This window comes from Mchenga conophoros, linkage group LG6 (genome assembly GCF_057382185.1).
Source record: "Mchenga conophoros isolate Kocher_MC1m ecotype Shallow Benthic linkage group LG6, M_conophoros_male_GT1.1, whole genome shotgun sequence".
Lineage (NCBI taxonomy): Eukaryota > Metazoa > Chordata > Actinopteri > Cichliformes > Cichlidae > Mchenga > Mchenga conophoros.
The window spans coordinates 10,022,082-10,043,201 of record NC_140531.1 but is presented as its reverse complement, the minus strand read 5'-3'; the positions used below and the strand labels follow the sequence as shown (position 1 = coordinate 10,043,201).

Sequence of the window (21,120 nt, the reverse complement as noted above, 5' to 3'; positions counted from 1 at the left end):
CGACTCCCACTTCCGGTTACGTTTAACCCACGCTCGCGAATCAATGAAGACTTCCATGATTACGTATCCAGAACATGCGGAAGTGCTTACGTGACTGATTTCGTCTCGAACTTAAGAACTATAACTTTAATGCATCCTAATGTATTTCCGGAGCCCTATCCCGAACGATTATCGCCAGAAAACAGGTCAGTAGAAATGTTAAATACTATTTGTGATAAGAAAAGTAGGCTGATTAAAAAGTCCTGTAAAAAATATATGATAGAATGTCGTGATGTGACCAATCGCATGCTACCACTATGGAAAAAAGGACCCGAGCCAGACGTAAATGCTTTAAATCAAGCCAGTGCAGGCTCTAGTAAATCCACTGCAGAAAAAACTAGCCTTATATGCCCATCCGTTCAACCTACGGCTCCGCCGCCTTATGATGAAAAAACAGAATTAATAGCTGCTGCGGCGGCTGCACGTCACCAGCGCGTATATCCTGATTTAACAGCAGAATCCCAAAGGAGTGAGGAAGGCACTGAAATGACACCTAAATCAGAAGAAGATGACTGGTTTAACCTAGATCAAAGACAGGAACGAGAATACACTGAACGAGAAAGAGAGTTACAGGAACATAAAAAGCAAACAAAACAGTTAATGACAGAGTGTGAGGAAATCATGAAAGATCCTTTAACTGAACGTACGGAAGCTGAACTGCAGGAAGCCGTTTCTGTCATAGATAATCATGTTCAGCGCCACACTAGAGTAGCGAATGGTTTGACTGTGCCAAAAGCAATAACTAACACCAGAAATTTAATAAGGAACTACTTAAAGCAGAAAAAAGAGGAAAAAACTCAAGAGGGCCCCCACAAAAACACCCGTTATAAAGAAAAGCAGGGATCACAATTTAATGACGTCAGCACCTCCCTTCCGTTCATGATAATAGGGGACATGTGTTGCATTCAACCCCCTAAAATTTCAGAGTTAGCAGCAACCATTAAAGAACTTCCCGATCCTCTACAAAATCCTACAGCCTTTGTTTCTGCATTACAGAGAAGTACCAGATACCACCACTTGGGTGGGCCTGACTATAGATATATATTATGTCAACGAATTCCAGGTGTGACTGAATCTCAGCTTATTGAAGAAGTAGAGGAACTAGACCCTAAAAATGACCAAGCAGCCAACACCTCCTCGTTTTTGTGGATAAATGATGACAAAATCACAGCCTTTTTTCAAAATCTAAAGAGATTTCTGCTCACAATGTCTAGAGATAAAATTGATTTAAATGCAGTAACCATGTGTAAGCAAAAGCCAGATGAATCCATTCTAGTGTTTATGAAACGTTTCACACACTGCTGGACTAATGAGGCATGCATGCCTGAAGGAGGAAATGATCAGATTTTCATAACAACATTCTTAAACAATATTCATCCAGAATGTTCACAACTATTGAAGCTGACTGCCACTGATAATCTCTATGACATGAAAATAAAGAACTTTATCACACTTGTCAAAACAAAAGCTGGTGCAGATCTTTTCCCCAACAGCACGAAGGCTAAAAGTGTTAAGATGATGTTGAATTTTGATGTTGAAGGCTCAGAGGAAAGTGAAAAAATGATGTATGCAGGGGCCCCGTCCCCTCAACAAGCGCAGCAGGGAGATTTCAGAAGGAGAGATAGGAGTGGAGACGTATGTTTTTACTGTGGAAAAATAGGACACTGGAGGAGGGAATGCAAATCAGCAGCACATAGGTCTCAACCACAAAACACAGGACCAGCTCCTGCCACTAGGCGTCAGCAGAGCTCTTACAGACAAGGTAACTGGCAACGCAGACAGGAATCACATCAAAGAAACGGCCCCTTTGCACTTAGGCAGCAACCTTATAATCCACATTTTAATCCCCACCCATATGATAACGAAAGATTGGACCAACCATAGGGAGGCCCAGGTGAGGATGAGGGACAGTGTGAAGCACTACACACGATGCTGCATTTGCAATTGTCCCGTAACACAGAAAGCTTGCCCATGTTAGATATAGAAATAGGTGAAAAGATTTATTCTTTTTTAGTTGACAGTGGAGCCACTAAAAGTTCACTGTCTGGAAAATTCTATAGTGGGCCTGTTTCCTCTGTGTGCATCAACACCATGGGAATAAACGGAACTCTAGTGCAATGCCCCAAAACTCATTCTCTAAAGACACGCTGGGGCCCAAAACCAGACGAAATTACATATCATCCATTCATAATTATTCCAAGCTCGCCTGTCAATTTATTAGGCAGAGATTTAATGGCAAAAATGAACTTGTGTATTTCATTTAACACAAAGGGTGAAATGTTTGCAGATACTGATAACAGCTATGTTTTCTCTGCCCTATGCACCGACACCATGGAGAAGGAACATCCTCTGTGTCAGCTGGACGCCTCAGCGGAGAATGAACTCAATATCCATCTGACTGGTATCCCACGTCACACTCTGTGTCAAAAACATGTGCAAACACCGTTACCAGGTAGCCCCATGCCTGGAAGCCACATATTTGTTTCTCTCACACTGTTCAACAACATGATAACTGCTCACACCAGTGAAGGCCAAACAGTGGTTTTGTCACATAACTCAGACATAGGCTATGACATCACTGCACCATGTCAACACATAGATCTAACCTACCCCATACACTGTACTATCTCTGCTGTCACATTGCCAGCTGAATATCAAAACATGACATTATGGTCAAGAGGTGAGAATGATGTAGGATTTATTGACTGTACACCTTATCATGCTCAGCTGAAAAACAACAAGCCGGTATATGTCAAGCAATATCCCATTTCCGCTGAAAAAGCCGCAGCCTTAGACATCATCATAGGAGATTTATTGACAGCTGGAGTAATAAAGCCCACAGTATCTCCATATAACACTCCTGTCAATCCTGTGCCAAAGCCTAACAAACCTGGCGTATGGCGTTTCACACAAGACTTAAGGCAAGTTAATGCAGTCATTATGCCTCTACCTCCTCTTGTCCCAGATGTTCCCAGCATACTGACATCTATTCCAGCAACAGCTACACATTTTACTGTGGTGGATTTGTGCTCCGCCTTTTTCTCAGTACCTGTGCATGAAGACACACAGCCGATATTTGCTTTTACACATAGAGATAAGCAGTACACATGGACTCGCTTACCCCAAGGCATGGTAGACAGCCCTGCGGCTTTCTCAATGGTGGTACGTGCTACCCTAGACGGCTTCATTCCTCCAGAGGGCTGTACTCTGATCCAGTATGTAGATGATCTCCTCCTCTGTGCTGAAAGTGAAAAACTATGTCAAACTGCCACACACATGCTACTCCAGCACCTCCAACAGACTGGCCACAAAGCATCAGCAAAGAAAATGCAGTACTGTCAGACTTCTGTTCAATATTTGGGATTTACACTGTCTCACGGACAACGTTCTATGACTACAGACAGGGTCAAAGCTGTGACCTCTGTCCCTAAGCCCACTACACAGAAAGAAATGCTGTCTTTCCTAGGCATGGTGAACTATTGCAGACAGTGGATACCAGACTGTTCTTTTCATGACCACATTCTGCGTGAATGCTGCAAAAAAGACAAGCCTCCTCGAATACTGTGGTCCACAGAAATGACTGCCTCTTTCAATGCATTACAGGGAGCGCTGACCTCCGCCCCTTGTTTGGGTCTGCCTGACTACCACTTACCGTTCCACCTGTACGTCACAGAGAACGGCACAACCTGCGCAGGTGTATTGGCCCAAGAGCATGGCTGTGGCTACCGTCCAGTAGCCTTCTACTCAAAGGTGCTGCCAGCAGTAGTTCAGGGGATGCCGGCCTGCCTGAGAGCAGTAGCAGCTTGCTCTATCATGATAAGGGACTGCGAGAAGCTCACACTCTCACATGACACTATTCTACACACCAATCACCAGGTCACGACCATTCTAGCAAACATAACTACACAACACATGACCGCACAACGTCGCTCAGGTTATGAAGCTACACTGACTTCAACAGCAAATCTCACTATAAAAGCAAGCAGCACACCCAATTCGCCAGCACACTTACTTATTCGTATGCTGTGTTCCTCTGACCGACAGGATGGTTCAGACGACCCTGACGATCATGATTGTATGACACGTATACAGGAATCCACAGCACCACGCCCAGACTTAGAGCAGACACCAATCCCAGACTCAGCCACGGTTTATGTGGACGGGTCCTGTTCAAAACCAAATGACAACTTATTTCTTTGTGGCTATTCAGTGGTCACATTGCCTGACATCATACTAGAGGCTCACTCATTACCATTTCACTCAGCACAAAAAGCAGAACTCATGGCTTTAATACGCGCCTGTGAGTTACATGTGGATAAGCGGGTAACAATTTACACTGATAGCCGTTATGCATTCGGTGTGGTGCATGACTTTGGCACATTGTGGAGACAAAGAGGATTTAGATCTGCTGATGGAAAATCGATCGCTAATTCTGATCTTGTTCAAAGACTTTTGCAGGCTATACAGCTGCCATCGGCAATTGCAGTTGTTAAAACGAAGGGGCACAGCACGGCTGACACAGACGAAGCAGTGGGAAATGCTCTTGCAGACGTAACCGCGAAAGCAGCTGCTGCCTCACAGCAACCACCCAGAAGGGAAGTATTATCTTTGCCTTTACAGCTGCCACTTGTCACGCTCCCAGACTATTTAGAAACAAATGTTGACCTAAAATTCATACAAGAGCAAGCCTCTGCCTTAGATTACACTTACTGGGAAAGTAATGATTGTACCTTAGATAACAGAGACGGCTTATACAAAAACCTTGAGGGTTTGATTGCCCTCCCATCTTCACTACTGCCAATCCTTGTCCGCCATTTTCACGGTGTGAGTCATGTCGGACAAAGAGGGGTAATAGGAGCAATAAAATCAAGATTTGTAATCGAGAAAACATCACACGCAGTAAAACGCATATTAGCAACCTGTCTAACATGTGCACGAACTAATGTAGGAAAACCAAAAGCAAAACATCAGCATTTACCACAACCAGATTTCCCATTTCATACATTACAAATTGATTTTACACACATGCCAGCACAAGGAAGCATCAAGTACTTACTGGTAATAGTGGACCAATTTAGTAAATGGGTAGAAGCTTATCCAACATCAAAAGAAACTGCAGAAGTAGTCTGTCAAAAGTTGTGCAATGAAATAATACCCAGATTTGGAATACCTCACCAAATTAACAGTGATAGAGGACCTTCATTTACATCAGAAGTAATTCAAAAGTGTGCTAAAACTCTAGCAATAGACTGGAAATATCATGTGCCATACCATCCTCAGAGTTCAGGAGTTGTAGAAAGAATGAATAGGACCATAAAAAATCGCCTGACTAAAGCAATGATAGAAACAGGAATGACCTGGATCAAACTACTTCCTCAAATCCTCTGCGAGATTAGAATGACTCCATCCGCAGCAACCAAATTATCTCCATTTGAAATAATCATGGGAAGACCGTTTCCAACACCATGGTCAGCCTCCAGAGGGGCACCGCTATTGGAAGGGGACATAGACACTGCATTGTCTGACTATGTTCATAACCTGGTAGAAACACTGAATAATAACTATCAGAAAGTTTGTCTCTCTCAGCCTCTCCCTTCCATAGATCCAACCCATCCGTGGAAACCAGGAGATGCGGTATTGGTAAAGTCGCTAAAACCAAGGGCACTCGGGGAGGCCGCGTGTTCCAGCCCCCAGACTGTACTTGCAGTGACGAGAACCAGCATCCTAACAGACGGACAACCTCAGTGGATTCATGCCAGCAGGGTTAAGACCAGCCCCACCAAACCACCTAAGGCGTCGGATCAAGTAGATGACGTCTCCGGCGAGCCAGCGCCCGGATTCAATACACCTATAGATGACGACTCAGGCGAGCCAGCGCCCGGATCCAATCCACCTACACACACACAATCACTGATTAACACACAACGTCGGAAAGAGCCAAGACTCAGAAAGCCCTTTGATCCCCCACCTGAACAACAACAAGGTACTCGAACATCCAGCAGGAACAGAAAGCCTAGAGTACCACACAATGTCTAACCTGATAAAGATAGACTCGTTTCATCCTGATAATGGAGAAAATGAAATGCCCATTGTCATCACACGACGCTTATACGGTGTCTCTCGAACCTGGGACCAGGCCAGGAGACGACTAAAGAACTGTCTTTTTTATATATTTAGGTTATTAATCATATCTACTGCATTAACCTTAGGATTTTTATTTACTATTTCGTATTGTAAAGTGCAACCCTGTTCACATTTCTGCAAGCCACATTTTGCTGACAATACCTCATGCTCCACTTGGCAAGACACCCACCTAGTACACTCGTCACGTTCTCTAAAATCAGTAGAAAGCAACACAGACACCACCAATAAACCATCTTATGCACCCCCTAGAACAGGAACTAACGCCTGGTATGACAATGCCAGAATAGCCGCTCGTGACTTAGGAAACAGTAACTGTTATGTCTGTTCAAAGGGTAATCCAGAACAGGTCATAGTGGGATATCCAATTTCAGGTTTTCCCTTAACAAAGATGCTATTCAAAAATGATAAAAAGGGGCCCTTAACAGTAACCCTGATTGAAGCGGTGCGAGTAGAACTAAGTCCTTTAGATTGTTTATTCATATACACAGGACAAGTCTCTAGTAAGGATGTTAGCATGATTAATGATTCTACCCACCCCTGCAACCAAATGAAGCGCCCCGAAGACCGCACTGAACCTCTTTCGCCCCCAACACAGGTGCGCCATCACCCAAATATCTTGATGACATGCATACACCGACCAAAACTTGAAAACATAAATTATGACACACAAAACTATACGTTCTTTTCTGACTCTCCAGGAGCACGCTGTAACGAAACATGGCTAGCAGCGAGTGTTGACAGGACACAATATAAACATATGTTTTCTTATATATATGCATATATAAGTACGCATTCAGATAACTCAACAATCCTGCATTCGCCCAACACACTAAACGACTCGTACTGGGGAGGCATATTAAAAGGCTTTACAGCTTCGCGCCTGACCAGACCAATCCCACATGCTTATTGGATGTGCAATAATACTCTTAGATTAGCCTTACCTGTTAATTGGACCGGTACCTGCGGTCTAGTAACTTTAGCTCAAGAACTACTGATACAACAAACCTCGGATCTGCCTGTATCCAGCAGACGGACGGAACGCTCCGCTTATTCACATAACGTTTACATAGATGCTATAGGAGTTCCACGCGGGATACCAAATGAATTAAAGGCACAAGGAGAAATATCAGCAGGGTTTGTCTCAATACTACCGTGGATACAGGTAAACAAAAATGTAGGCTGGATCAATTATGTTTATTACAATCAGCAAAGACTTACTAATTTGACCAATACGGCCCTTAAAGCCCTAGGAGATCAGATGTCTGCTGCCTCCTTAATGACCATGCAAAATAGAATGGCCTTAGATATGCTGTTAGCTGAGAAAGGAGGTGTTTGTGCTATGTTTGAAGATGTTTGTTGTACTTTTATTCCCAATAATACCGCCCCTGACGGTTCATTTACACAAGCTATGAATAAACTTGAAGCATTGCAGATAGAACTAAGAGCCAATACAGGTCACGGTCAGTGGCTAGACAAGTGGATGCAGGACACGTTTGGAAAATGGAAGGAACTCATTGTAGCCTTTGTAACAGTTGTAGCATGTATTATTTTGTTTTTGATGATTATTGCCTGTTGTGTGATACCCTGTGTACGCTCAATGATAACCCGTATAGCTACCAGTACAGCTACTTCAATGTATTTGCAATTAGCACAAATTGATCCTGAGGATGTGCCAGATGTTACCAATGATGTTCCTGATGTGTATATTGAACATTAGGTTGTGAACTATTACATTTTATGATTTGCTTTTTATATTATGTTATTGCATTTGTGATTTTTCCTTTCTGTTTGAGTTATTATTTTTTTTAAAAAATAATAATAAAAAAAGAGTGGAACTGTTAGGTATTTTAGTACCATGGGAGCATTTACTGGATATTGTTTTATAGTGACATTATGCAGGAAAACTCTGTCATTCAATAAGGCCCCTTTTGTTTTAGTTATTTTTCTCTTTGACCCAAGAATTGATGTGTGAGAATCACAGGCTGGTACAAGGTTGAAATACCACAGAGATCACTCCCTCAGCTACATTAGTTTCTTAATCTTTTAGACGCCTGTTGAAGGCCAAATGGTTTGTTTCAGTTTTCACTAATGAAAGAACTCTTTGTTTTGTGCCTTGAAAATATGTCGCTGAGATAATCACAATTGTAGCTGAACTAATAAACTACACAAAGGATGCTTCTTCACCCAAGGGCAGGAAGACGCTCCCTTATCTTGGTCTGTACTGGTTTAAACTGATAATCTGCTGTCTCATGAATTTTACCCTCTATATAAACTGTTGTACTTGTGAATAAAGTTGAGTCACTTTGGGAAGACAATCTAAAGCAGTCTCTGTTTTCTTGTTCTCCCAAGCTGCTCCCGAGCTGCTCGTACTAACACGCTGAATGGCATGCTTGAATATTACTTGAGAATATATTTGACTGTGTTACAGACTAAGGGACATTCTCTGCTGATAGGTGAAGGTACATTCTCTGCTGATAGACGTCCACGCCTCGGAGGAAGCCGATCCACGGAGTAGGCCCTGGAAACAGTTTCCTTCAAGGATAGTTGCAGATTTCTGTCAGAATCTACAGATTATACAGTACAAATAAAATGTTCACGTTTCTCCAACGTTGTCTTCCCAACAGTTTCACTAACATCTACACTGGATGGCCAGGAAGCGTTCGCAATGTCTTATCGGGCGCTTCTCCGACGCTGATAATTGGCGTCTGTCTTGTGTCAGTGACGTAAAAGACGGATTTAATGCGAAATGACCGTTCAAACAGCAGTCGCTTTCTGAAACATCGGATATGTATCGGATTCAGTACCACATACGAAAGTGACCCAGATCGGATTTGAAAATATCGGATTTGTGCCGTTCACACTGTCATACCATGATCGGACATGGGTCGCATAGGGTCAAAAAAATCGGATTTGATGCGCTTTCGCCTGCAGTGTGAACGTAGCCTTATTTCCTGTTTGCCAATTTTCACCAGTCCAGCTGAGGGAGACATTGTTGAACAATATGACTGAGGACACATCATCACTGTAACATCAGCACATTCAGTTTGTGTTAAAGCTTGTTTTTCCTGAAGAAACATGCACACCATCTTTCAAGTATTATGGCATCGGAAAAGATCACAAAATCTTGAGATGCTCCAAAAAGATGCAGACAAAAACACAACAATGTTTGTCATATTCTCTAAGGTCTCCCAGGCTTGAAATGGATTCTTGTATAACAGCATTTTAGTGCAAATATGGTTAAATGAACAGATATTGTGATAAAGCTTAGAAATAGAAAAAGGTGCTAAATAACGCAAAGTTTAATGAGAAACACAAACTGTAAACTAATAATGGAAGCTGTGATTCATCCCAGAGTGTGACAGAGAGCAGAGACACTCTACATATTAGAAAACACAGAATTTGACCATCTGGAATGCAGGTGACAAAAAAAGGCATCAAAACTTGAAGGCTGGTGTCCTGAAATAACATAATACTAATACTACTAAAACTACTACTACTAATAATAATACATTTTATTTAAGAAAGCGCCTTTCAAAACACTCAAGGACACTGCACACAAGCAATAACAACAACAAACATAACAATTTACAAAATAATAACAACAAGTTATTAGAAAAGTTGAGTAAAAAATAAAATAAATTAAAGTAGCGGGATGGAAAAATTGATGGGGAACAGGCTAATGTGGATAGGTGAGTTTTGAGTCTGGACTTAAAAAGAGGGAGGGAAGTGATGTCATTAGCAAGACTATAGAACTTGACTGCACGCTGAGGTGTTCAGGTCAGGTTCAATACCAGGGGTGGGCAACTCCAGGCCTCAAGGGCCGGTGTCCCTGCAGGTTTTAGATGTGTCCTTGAACCAACACAGCTGATTTAAATGGCTAAATTAGCTCCTCAACATGTCCTGTAGTTCTCCAGAGGCCTGGTAATGAACTAATCATGTGATTCAGGTGTGTTGACCCAAGATGAGATCTAAAACCCGCAGGACACCGGCCCTCGAGGCCTGGAATTGCCCACCCCTGTTCTATACAGTCTTGCTAATGACCTTCTAATTGTATTCAGCAGGGGCACATGTAAAAGTTTCAGAACACCGGCCCTCGAGGATTCGAATTGGACACCCCTGATCTAGATCCACTGAGTAAACACAGCACTGCAAACACAGAAATAGAGTTGGTGGAAATTTCAAATATAATACTTTTACTCAAATGTTTGACTCTCACTTCTCCTCCACCTTGTGCTGTTTAGTCTTAAATGTCTGACTGTGCTGAGAATATGTGTCAGCTATGGTCAGTGTTTTACATGAAGTTTATGATGTGGCGATGAGGAAAAAGGTGGATCTATCTCTAAGTTCGATCTCTTAGGAATAACTCAAGTGCTTTGAATATATTATATGATTTGAAAACAAATAATTGACATTAGAGCCCAGGTTTCCTGTCCACCATCACATTAGCTGAGTAGTTGGCAAATCTGTGGGGAACAGAGAAGATCAGCCATCAGTCAGTCAGAAGTTTCTGTTTTTTGAAGAAAAACAAAATCAGTTGATTTTGACTACAGACACTCCATCACACTAATGCAGGGACCCATTATGAGACATCAGTCCTCTGAGATCTGAGAGGAGACGGTTTGTATCAAGTAAACCAAACTGACAACTGACCACAGAGCATATAATTAAAGTCATTTTGTTGCTCTGTTGGGCATTTATAAAGAGACCATGCCTGGTAAGATAACACAACATTTATACAGCACTGCCCCTGTGTGGTCACACTGAAACACAACAGCTTCTCATTTTCTTTACTTTACTAATCACTGCTGAAAGTGTAATTTTAATCATCCCTTCACTAAAAACAAAACAGTAAGATAAAAATAATGAAACTAATCAAATGAATTAACTCTTGATGATCTTATTATTAGTTTCTATTATCCACCTACTTTCTTACTGCCTCATCTCACATCCACCCTCTCTACTCAGCATCCTCCAGTTTTTATTTGTCTGTCCTTCCAGAACAATCAGTCAATATAATCTGTCATCACCAATAAAATCCTGAAAGTTTATATAAGAACAACTTACAAAATATCTTGTGTAGTATTTTGCAAGACAATCCAGGGATCAGAGTCAAGCTTTTAAAAATGGGTTAAATAAAATTATGTGGCCACATGTTTGTAGTCAAAGTAAATTATTGTGTTTGTGTGCAAAATCCCAGTCATAAAAAGAGCAGCTTATAATAATGTGTTCACTGTTATAACAATGCAAATTGAATCGAACGCACTCTGAGGGAGTATAAGTTAATGTACAACACCACCTCGCCTCTGTTTGATAAGCCAACGGCAGGAGAAGACATTTTACTAACAGAGATAAACGTTAGCAGCTGCTAACCATCTGCAGGCAGACTGGAGGTAAAACAGCTCCTGCAAACCCAAAACTTGCCACTGTTTTACCTTTTTATATAAGTGGCACAAAAATGTAAAGAGACTAAATTTAACTTCACTTGTAAACTGTTGTTTTTGTTAGTCTGTGACAGTGGCGGCTGGCCCATAGGGGGCGCTCGGGCTCCGCCCCCCCAAATGTGGAGGAGTAAAAATATATATTTTTAAAAAATTCATCAATGATAGTTTTACTATGTGTGTGCCCATATACAGCCAGGCGTATTTTAACATTTTCACCAGCTGACTCATTAAAGTTCAACCAACAAACGGTGTTTTTCTTCTTCTGGGGCGCTCGTCAAAGCGCCCTTGATATGCAGCGAAATAGCCTATCATTAAATGGTTGCCAGGGGAAAATAATAAATATTTGACCTATCAGCGTCGCTGAATTAAATGGTTTGGGGGCGCTTAAAATTGCGCCCCTGCAGAAAACGCGCGAAGATTTGCTGTTCTAGAATTTTACCTCAGTCAGTAGCCTAAGTGAGCTATAAGGTCAGAGAGAGACGATGGCAGCGGTATTGTTAACGGTTGAGGCACAGCCTCCCCCAAATTCGGTTAGATCGCTTCTAACCTACCCTTTTGCCAGAAGGACAATGGCAGAAAAACTGCAAGTTAAAGAGTTGGGACCTGACAAGCCCGAAATTCAACTAACCCAGGCAACGAAGGAGAAGTCAAAAGCATACAACAGGACTTTTTGTCGGAGTTGGTTCCAGCGCAAGTCGTGGCTGACAGGCTGTGGAACAGCTAATGCACTTTTTTGTTTCCCGTGCATACTGTTCAAAAGTGACAAGTGTGATTTGACGTGGACACAATCTGGACAAACGCGCTCTATCAGGTTCTGATGGAAAACAACCTTCAAGACACATTCACCGAAACTGTAAGTCTTCTTAACATCCTCATCACCACACCAATGACAACATCAGAATCGGAGAGGTGTTTCTCTACTTTAAAGAGGATAAAAACTTTCCTGAGAAACAATATGGCTCAGGATCGGCTCAACGCTCTGGCTATGCTGTCCATAGAGAAAAAACTCACACAAGAACTTCCTGATTTCAACACCAGGGTCATCGAGAAATTTGCCACTCAGAAAGACAGACGAGCAAAGTTCTTGTACAAATAAGAACCCTTAACCATATTTACTCTCTTTCTCCATCCCTCTCTCTTTCTCTCTTTAGCCCACCCCCCCAATCAGTTTACAGTTGTTGTTTTCAATAGTTATTTTTCATTCATTCATTCAAAAAAAAAAAATCTGTTCATGTTCATTTTTACAAATCTATACAAATGGCCAGAATATGGTTGTTCATTTTTACAAATCTATACAAATGGCCAGAATATGGTTGTTCATTTTAAATTTAAATTAAAATTGTGTTGTTTGATGTACTCATTAAATGGGTCATTTTAGTCGATATCATAAAAATTGCCCCCCCTGAGATTTTTTTCAGGAGCCGCCACTGGTCTGTGAGCTTTGAGTGCAGAAACAGTGAGTATCCTCAAACCACAAAACACATACTGTGCACACTTTTTTCTTTCTGCTGCATTAATAAACGTGCTTGACATGAATTCTCCTGGTATCATGTCTTGACCACAGCTCTGACTTACAGCTGGAATTGAGTGCCAACTTCGCAGTAGCTCCAGTAGTGATTGCAAAATGCATGGACGTGTCTTCTCTTTCAAAATATTGTATATAGTCAGGGCTGGACTGGCCATCGGGCATACTGGGCATTTGCCCGATGGGCTGCTCGTGATTTTTCGTTTTTATGGGCCGATGGGGTTTTATTTCTTTTCTTTTTTAACGATATAAATAAATGGTGGTGGATTGGCCAGTTGGTCATGATCGACTCTGGGCTTGACCAGTTACAGCAGAGGAGGTCGAACTTTAAAGTTGAGGTGAAAAGGAACGCGATTTCATAACTACTTCAGCTAGAAAGATGCTAATTCAATCATGAAACTGATCAATGATCAGCTGATCAGCTTTTCTCTCTGCGCCAGAAAGAGGGAACCAGCAGATGTCGCGCTAAACAACAGCAGCACGTTTAAGCTTGATCAGCTGTCGGTAGAATTTAGTTAATGTTAATTTCTAGTATCAGCTGATGTTTGCTGGAGCCACGGCTGTAAAGCTGCTGGTCATGATTTCGGTTTGGATATGTGGTGAGAGGGAAACATGAAGATGAAACCAGGAGATGTCCTTACTGAATCATCAGAGCTGAACAGGTGATGGAGAAACAGGGTTACCTTTTAGGTGACATGAATGAGTTGAAGGGAAGTTATGAACTGTTTCTGAGAGACAAATAACATCAGGATCCTTACGTTTCTTTCATATTCTCATTTAAAATGTCTCGCTTTTAATAAATATTTATAAGATAAGATAAGATAAGATAATCTTTATTAGTCCCACACGTGGGAAATTTGTTTTGTCACAGCAGGAAGTGGACAGTGCAAAAGTTATGAGGCAAAAATTAGAATACAATATAATATCTGAATCTTACAACCAAAGTTTTCATCTGATGTAAAATGTATAGAAATACATTATTGTATTCAGTAAATATTAAGTCTAGTATATACCCTAGTAAGTTATAGTGTTCTTTCCTTTGGGAAGGTACCATCTGTGCAGTCTGCAATTCTGTTGAAGAAAGATGTTGAATCTATTTGATTACAGGAGAAAAATAATAGATTTCTGTGCATTTGTTTGGTACATGCATTAAATTAAAATCAGTTTTGTCAATTAAGCATCTTGAAACAGAGGGTGGGGGAGTGGTTCCCTATTTTTTTCTCTTTTCTTTTTTTGCTGGGAGTTGGCAACCCTATTAGTTAGGTATATGTAATTATAAATTTGGTTGTTTTATATTTTTGCTAAAGACCGTTTAGAATACGAGAATAGGGAGGGTGGTGTAGGTTTAAGTTTATTATAAAGGCTTTATGGCTTTTCCTATAATACCATGGTGGGCCGGTCACTAGTCAAAATGCCTGGGCTGATTTTTTGTCCCAGTCCAGCCCAGTATATAGTCAGCAGAGCAGAGAATAGACAATAGACAACACAATGGGTATTATGAGAGGAAGTGTATGAATAACCATTGATGTGTCTGATTTGCCTTCTTGTCTTACTGCTGTGGTTTACACTGAGTACAAATGACCACGTTTGCATTGATAAAATAATGACAGGAGCAAATTTTTTACTGTGGAACTGAAACTGATATTTCCAAGAGCACATCAGCAATATAACATCCTGAAGATGAAAATGCTCCTGTGTCCTCTTACCAGCCTAAAAGGTGAATTTGACTTGCAAATGGCATTAAGGAGTTCTGTCTAAGTAGCAGCTGCTTCAGTGCTTACTTATCTTTCACCACTATAAGGAACTGTGGGCACAGCAACATTAACTGCCAAAGAAAAGACGACTCTCTCACTTCTCCTCCACCTCGTGCTGTTACTGGTTGAGCTTTGGTCTTTTGAAGAAACACATGTTTCCAATTCAGCTCCCAATTTTAACCAGTTAAGCAACATCTCAAAATTAAAAACACTTCTGGAGGTGAAGAAGGCACATCTGGCTGCCCAATATATATCAACACAGCAGAACCTGTATGACAGTGAATGACCTGGACATAGTGCTTTTAATAAGTAATTACTGATTATTCACATGAAATAAAATTCATATCAATCAACAAGGAACCTTTAAATTTGAACTAGCACCACTGAATGAACAATGGTCTGGGAGGTCAGTTCCTTGGTAATTAATATACAGATTCTCATGACCATTGATGAACAACTACTGATCAAAGGCCATTGATCAATGGGATCAGTGGTGCTAGTTTCAGTCATTTTGCAAATGTACTGTTTATAAGACTGGGGAAACCTGCAGTCAGCTGAGACTGAAGAAGTCACTTGGATGAGTGACGAAACGTTTCTCTCACTGAAAACGCTACGTCCAGATGATGCATGCTCAGTCATCCAGGTAAGTAAATCCCAAAAGGCTGATTCTTTTCAAGTCAAGTAATAATTACAATAATTAACTTGTGGGTGGGGCAAAACACGCCCACACTACTGTTGCTGTGCTCTTAGCTGCTTCCATGCTACGTTAGCCCTCCTGTGGCATGTTGAAGTAAAACCAGAAGTGAATAATAGATCAGCTCATTGTCACCGATATCTGACCAAGGTTTTCTTGTAAATATGGGACTGATATCTAATCAAACTATTGGATTAGTGGGTCCCTAATACTAATAGCCTATGCAAAATAAACAAATAAAAATCTCTTCCAAGGTTGTTAGTGAGTTCAATTTTGTTTGAACAATTATTGCACACTTTCTGTAAATCCAGTAAACTTCATTTCACTTCTCAAATATCACTGTGTGTGTCTGTTTAACTGACATTTTTTATTGTAACAACCAACGATTTATACAGGAAAATAATGACTATTAACAATGTTGCCCAAACTTTTGCATCCCACTGTACGTTATACTAACAGTGGACTATTGCAGGCTGCTCTTTTCTTACTTCTTTACTGATTCATCTCACATCTACTCTCTCTACTCTGCATCATCCCACTTTATATTTTTCTTTTCTTTTCCCCGTGTCCTTCTCTATTCCTTTTTCATCTTCCTTGTCTGATTCCATCTTATAATATTCTCAGCCACAGCCTCTCAGAACAATCAGTCAATATGATCTGTCATCAAAAATAAATGCTCAAAGTTAATATTACAACGACTTCTCAAATAAGTATTTTGAAATTATGGTCAGTGATCATAAAATATCCTCCACAGCGTTTGCCATGACACTGAAAATTGAGCACAGATACTTCCTGTTTCGAGTGATCATCTGTTAGTTGCTCATGTGCACGAGTCATGTAGCACCAAGAGACTGATTAAATGTTAGAACAGGAGACTGTGCAGCACCCACTGGACCATAGTACATGTAGAGCACTTTTAGAACGGTAAACACGACTGTTGAGTGAATTTATGGTGACATACATGACACAGTCTGACAAAAATACTATTAGCAACAATTTCATTCTTCCTCCAAAGTGTGCAGCACTCATACGGTGCAAAACAAAATCCCCAAATGCCAAAATGGAACAGAACAAAATAAAAACCTTGAAAAACAACAACTCTATGAATAAAGTCTTCTGTTTTCACAGACAGTGAAAGAATCAGAGAGAAAGAAGTGTCATGAGAAACAAAACAGATGGTTTTATCAGGTGGGAGTGGGAAAACTGCATAACGCTCTCTCTTCACTTCCTCATCTCACCTGTTTTGTCTCTCTGTCCTCAACTATATGTACACTATTACACTGTGGTAATATTTAATCAAGTTTAGGGAGGAAGGTGACAGACTCTCTCTGCTTGCCTCTGTTTGATTAGCTAACAGCAAAAGAGGCTATTTGCTAAATGCAGAAAGTTTGGAAGTAAAGCAAACAAAGCAGCAGCAGAGCCAACAGAGCCAAACTAGAACCACATATCTAGTGGTTCTAGTTTCACTTGTAAAGAAACATTGTGCACACACACACACACACAAGGACCATGTTAACGTTTCACACTCTCAGGAACCGAAGCTGTAGGACATAACTCTAGTCTGATATGTTATATACTGCAGGTGAAACTGCACAACACAACAGCTGTCAGGCTCTTTCTTGTTCACCTTCAGTTGACTCAGCTCATATTTCACTGCTGTGGTTTAAACTCCTGTTTGCTTTGAAAAGACAATGACAAGAAAACACAGTTATGGATTGGATTATTGTAATTATGATATTCAAAAAACACATTTTAAAGAAAATACATGATTGTATTTTATACAATAATACATAAACGTTGTGCCTGCACCGAGTGGATAGTCAAACAAATTGAATCATCATACATACATTATTGTATATTTATTACTTCATATTTTTATTCTTATCGCTTTTTTATTATAGCACTAGGAATTAACAATAAGGGAAGGATTCTGGATCAGCGCCATGATGCAAACTTGTGGCCACAGTTTGAGTATGTGAGCGAGAGGAGCAGCGGAGGAGAGGAATTGGACTTTTCTGTGAGAGAGTGGAGCATGTTGGACCCTTTCCCTGTTTCCTTCGGACCCTGGAGCCCCGGACCGCCTTTTCACTGGCACTCTGTACATATATTCACCTGGTGTTTTCTCACTGTAAATAAACGCACTGTCTTCTTTCACAAGGAATTCCTGGTGTGCGCCTGAGTCCGTCTAAAGAACGTGTCAGAAAGTGTTACAGACTAGTTGAAAAAAACTGCTGCATATGTTTTTAGTCCAGGTAAGAAAAAAATAAAACTAAAAACTTAATCTTCTGTTGCACCATCTGAGCCCATAGCAGAACCTTTGAAACATCATCATATGTGACAACAGTCAAGACAAAGGCCACTTTAATTTACTTAGCAAAATATCACAAATTTGACCCAAAAGGCTTTGTCACCTGGACACATCACAAACTGATCTGAAACAGCACAGAGTGAATATCAGAAAAATATGATGAAAAATCAAAGAAACAAACTGATTATTATTAAAATTGTGCTGTTATTAAAAAGCTAAGAATATGATCAGGGAGGATGTCAAACAACTTTTTATCCAAGAATTGATTTATATTTGATTATGAGTACAGAAAAGTGCAATACAAAATACAAACAAAAAAGAAAATAAAAACATTGTTAAATTAAGTCAGTCAATATCTTGCTAATTGAAGAACAGATGTTTTATAGTTTTTCCTTTATGCTACTCTTAGAAAAAGATATACACACACCCTAAAAAGTTGTGTGTGTATAAATTAACTTCAACTTTGAAATTATTCTGTTAAAAAACAACTTATTTTAACAAATGCAGTATCATTTCCTGGAGTATGTGGATGACAAAGACTACAAATAATGAGGACACTTTTTTGTTAAGATGAAGAGATGTTCAACATTTGCATGAAAACTGTCCCAACGAACCAATGGGGTTTTGTTGATAACATTAGGCTCTTTGATTGGTGGATCCATCACTAACTAAAAAATGAGGCTTAAAAAGGTCCCAGCACAGCATTCACTGCAAGCTGAATGACAGCAATGGCTCATCTGAAGCTTCTTCTTCTTCTGTGTGTTGGTGAGTGAAATATTGCACTTATTTCTCAGGTTGCGACAAATTCTGTGTTACTAAAGGATTATTTAGGTTTTCACTAAACCACCAGATACTGTTTTTGTTCTTCTTTGTCTCTGCTTTGATATCAGTTATTATGCATTTGTCAGAATGTTACAGTATCAGGAACACTGTCTCTACAGTATGATTGTACTTTTTCTTCTTTTCATCAATTTGCAGACACATTTCTGCAACTATATTAACTAGAAAGAATATGTTGTTCTTCAGATGGAAGAAACAACCAGTTGTGAGTAAATTATTTTCTTTTTCAGGCATCACAGTCAGCACAGGAGTAGATTTGCACAAAAGGATCTATGGAGGCCAAAAGTGTCCAGACACTGAGCGTCAGTATCACGTGAAACTAAAGGCAACCAGTGCAACACATGAAAGTCTCTGTGGTGGCTCACTGATCCATGAACGGTGGATTCTGACTGCAGCCCACTGCTGGAAAAATGAATCTGGATGGTGAGAAAACAACAGTTTACTTATAAATGTTTTTAATAGAATTTAAAAGTTAGGACAGTATTTCAAATGCTTGTGTTCTGTAATTAGCGTAGCTTACACCCATTTCCCCTTGTGCAGGGATATGTATGCAACTTTAGGAATTCATCCACATCCATCATGGATAAAGTTACTATTTCAACGATCTTCAGATAAAAAAAAAAGGTCAAAATCACAAGTGGATCATTTTTTGTGGGCATAAATACAATTGATGACATCATGCTACTGGAAATTCCTTCACAACCAGGCAGGAAGACCGTTGCCTTACCAGACTGTGCAAATCCTCCCAATATGTAAGTTGTGCGCTTACCTAATAAGTCTGAATCCTTTCTGACTTTTCCACTTTTTTATTTTTATTTATTTGTATTGACATTTTACATTTATTTACATTATGATATTTATTTATTTATTCACAATGTTGAATATTAGTCACCTGCTTACTGAACCCTGACTCTGACCTGACCATGATGTTAATTTACAAAATATATTAAATTATTTAATTAACATTACATTTTGCATTTAACTTAAGTTTTTGTCAAGAAGCCATATTATACTCACAGTGACTCTTATTCTGGCTAGACACGTGGCAGCACTTCTGCTATCATTTTGCATGTATTCAACGAAAGAAAAAACAGACATAAGTGTACACATTAGTTTTTGACTGCTAGTGAAAATGGTTTTCTTTACAAATGACTCTCTCACTGAACTAACACAGCCAGTCCCTCAACATGTTTGTACTCTCTGCTCATATGGCCTTCATGTTAAATCACATTTTTCTTAACTTTAATTGCATTTAACTTATTTTAGCATTGAATAGAATTAGAATAGAATAGAATAGAATAGAATTCAACTTTATTGTCATTGCACATGCACAGGTACAGGGCAACGAAATGCAGTTTGCATCCATCCAGAAGTGCTTTAGTGATATAGATATATTACAATATATATTAGCAATAGTATAGATATGTGAGTATATTACAGAAATGGGTCTATTATGGTATGTTATAATGTACACGGTATGAAGTATGTTGTGAATATTCTATAACTATAGGTATGTACAGGCTGTAGTGAGTACAAGCTATGTACAGGATATGAACAGGATATAAATATGAAAAACTATACAGAATATGAAATAAATAACTTTACAGAATCTGAGATATACAGCTATACAGAAATGGGAACTATGCAAGTTGTAAACAGTTGTAGGGTTAAAAATTATCGTATGTACAGAATGATTATTACAGAGCTATACAGTAGTGCAGTTAAGATAAGTGAGGGTGTAGATAGTTTCTACAGAGGCTATATAAAGTGCTAGTGGTTGTGAGTGGTGGTTCAGTCCATGTTATTATTGTGTGTTTGAGGGTACGGTTGTCCATTGTGGGTGTGTGTGTGTTCAGTCCATGTGTTAACGTGGGTCAGAGGGTACAGTTGTCCATTGTGGGTGTGTGTGTTCAGTCCATGTGTTAACGTGGGTCAGATGTCAGGAGGCAGAGTTCAGGAGTCTGACAGCTGTGGGGAAGAAGCTGTTCCGGTACCTGGTGGTCTTAGTCCGGAGGCTCCTGTGGCGCCTCCCAGAGGGCAGGAGGGTGAAGAGTCCATGTGATGGGTGACTGGGGTCTTTGATGATTTTCCCAGCCCTTTCCAGACACCGCTTTCTGTAGATGTCTTTTATGGCAGGAAGTGGTGCTCCGGCGATGCGCTGGGCAGTTTTCACGACCCTCTGCAACGCCTTCCGGTCCGAGGCAGAGCAGTTCCCGTACCAGACTGTTATACAGTTGGTCAGGATGCTCTCGATGGTGCAACAATAGAAGTTCACCAGGATGTCTGAGGACAGGTGGTTCTTCCTCAGAGTCCTCAAGAAGAAGAGGCGCTGGTGAGCCTTCTTGACCAGCTTGGAGCAGTTGGTTGTCCACTCA

General features: G+C 40.3%; 1 protein-coding gene across 1 annotated transcript; it reads left to right on the top strand.

Moving 5' to 3' along the window:
* Positions 1–3,168: 3,168 nt before the first annotated feature.
* On the top strand, positions 3,169–12,720 carry LOC146572088 (uncharacterized). Its single transcript, XM_085278456.1, has 4 exons — positions 3,169–4,207; positions 5,642–5,905; positions 6,672–6,778; positions 12,436–12,720. Exons 1-4 carry the CDS (start codon positions 3,169–3,171, stop codon positions 12,718–12,720), a joined length of 1,695 nt encoding a protein of 564 aa, XP_085134582.1.
* Positions 12,721–21,120: the final 8,400 nt, after the last annotated feature.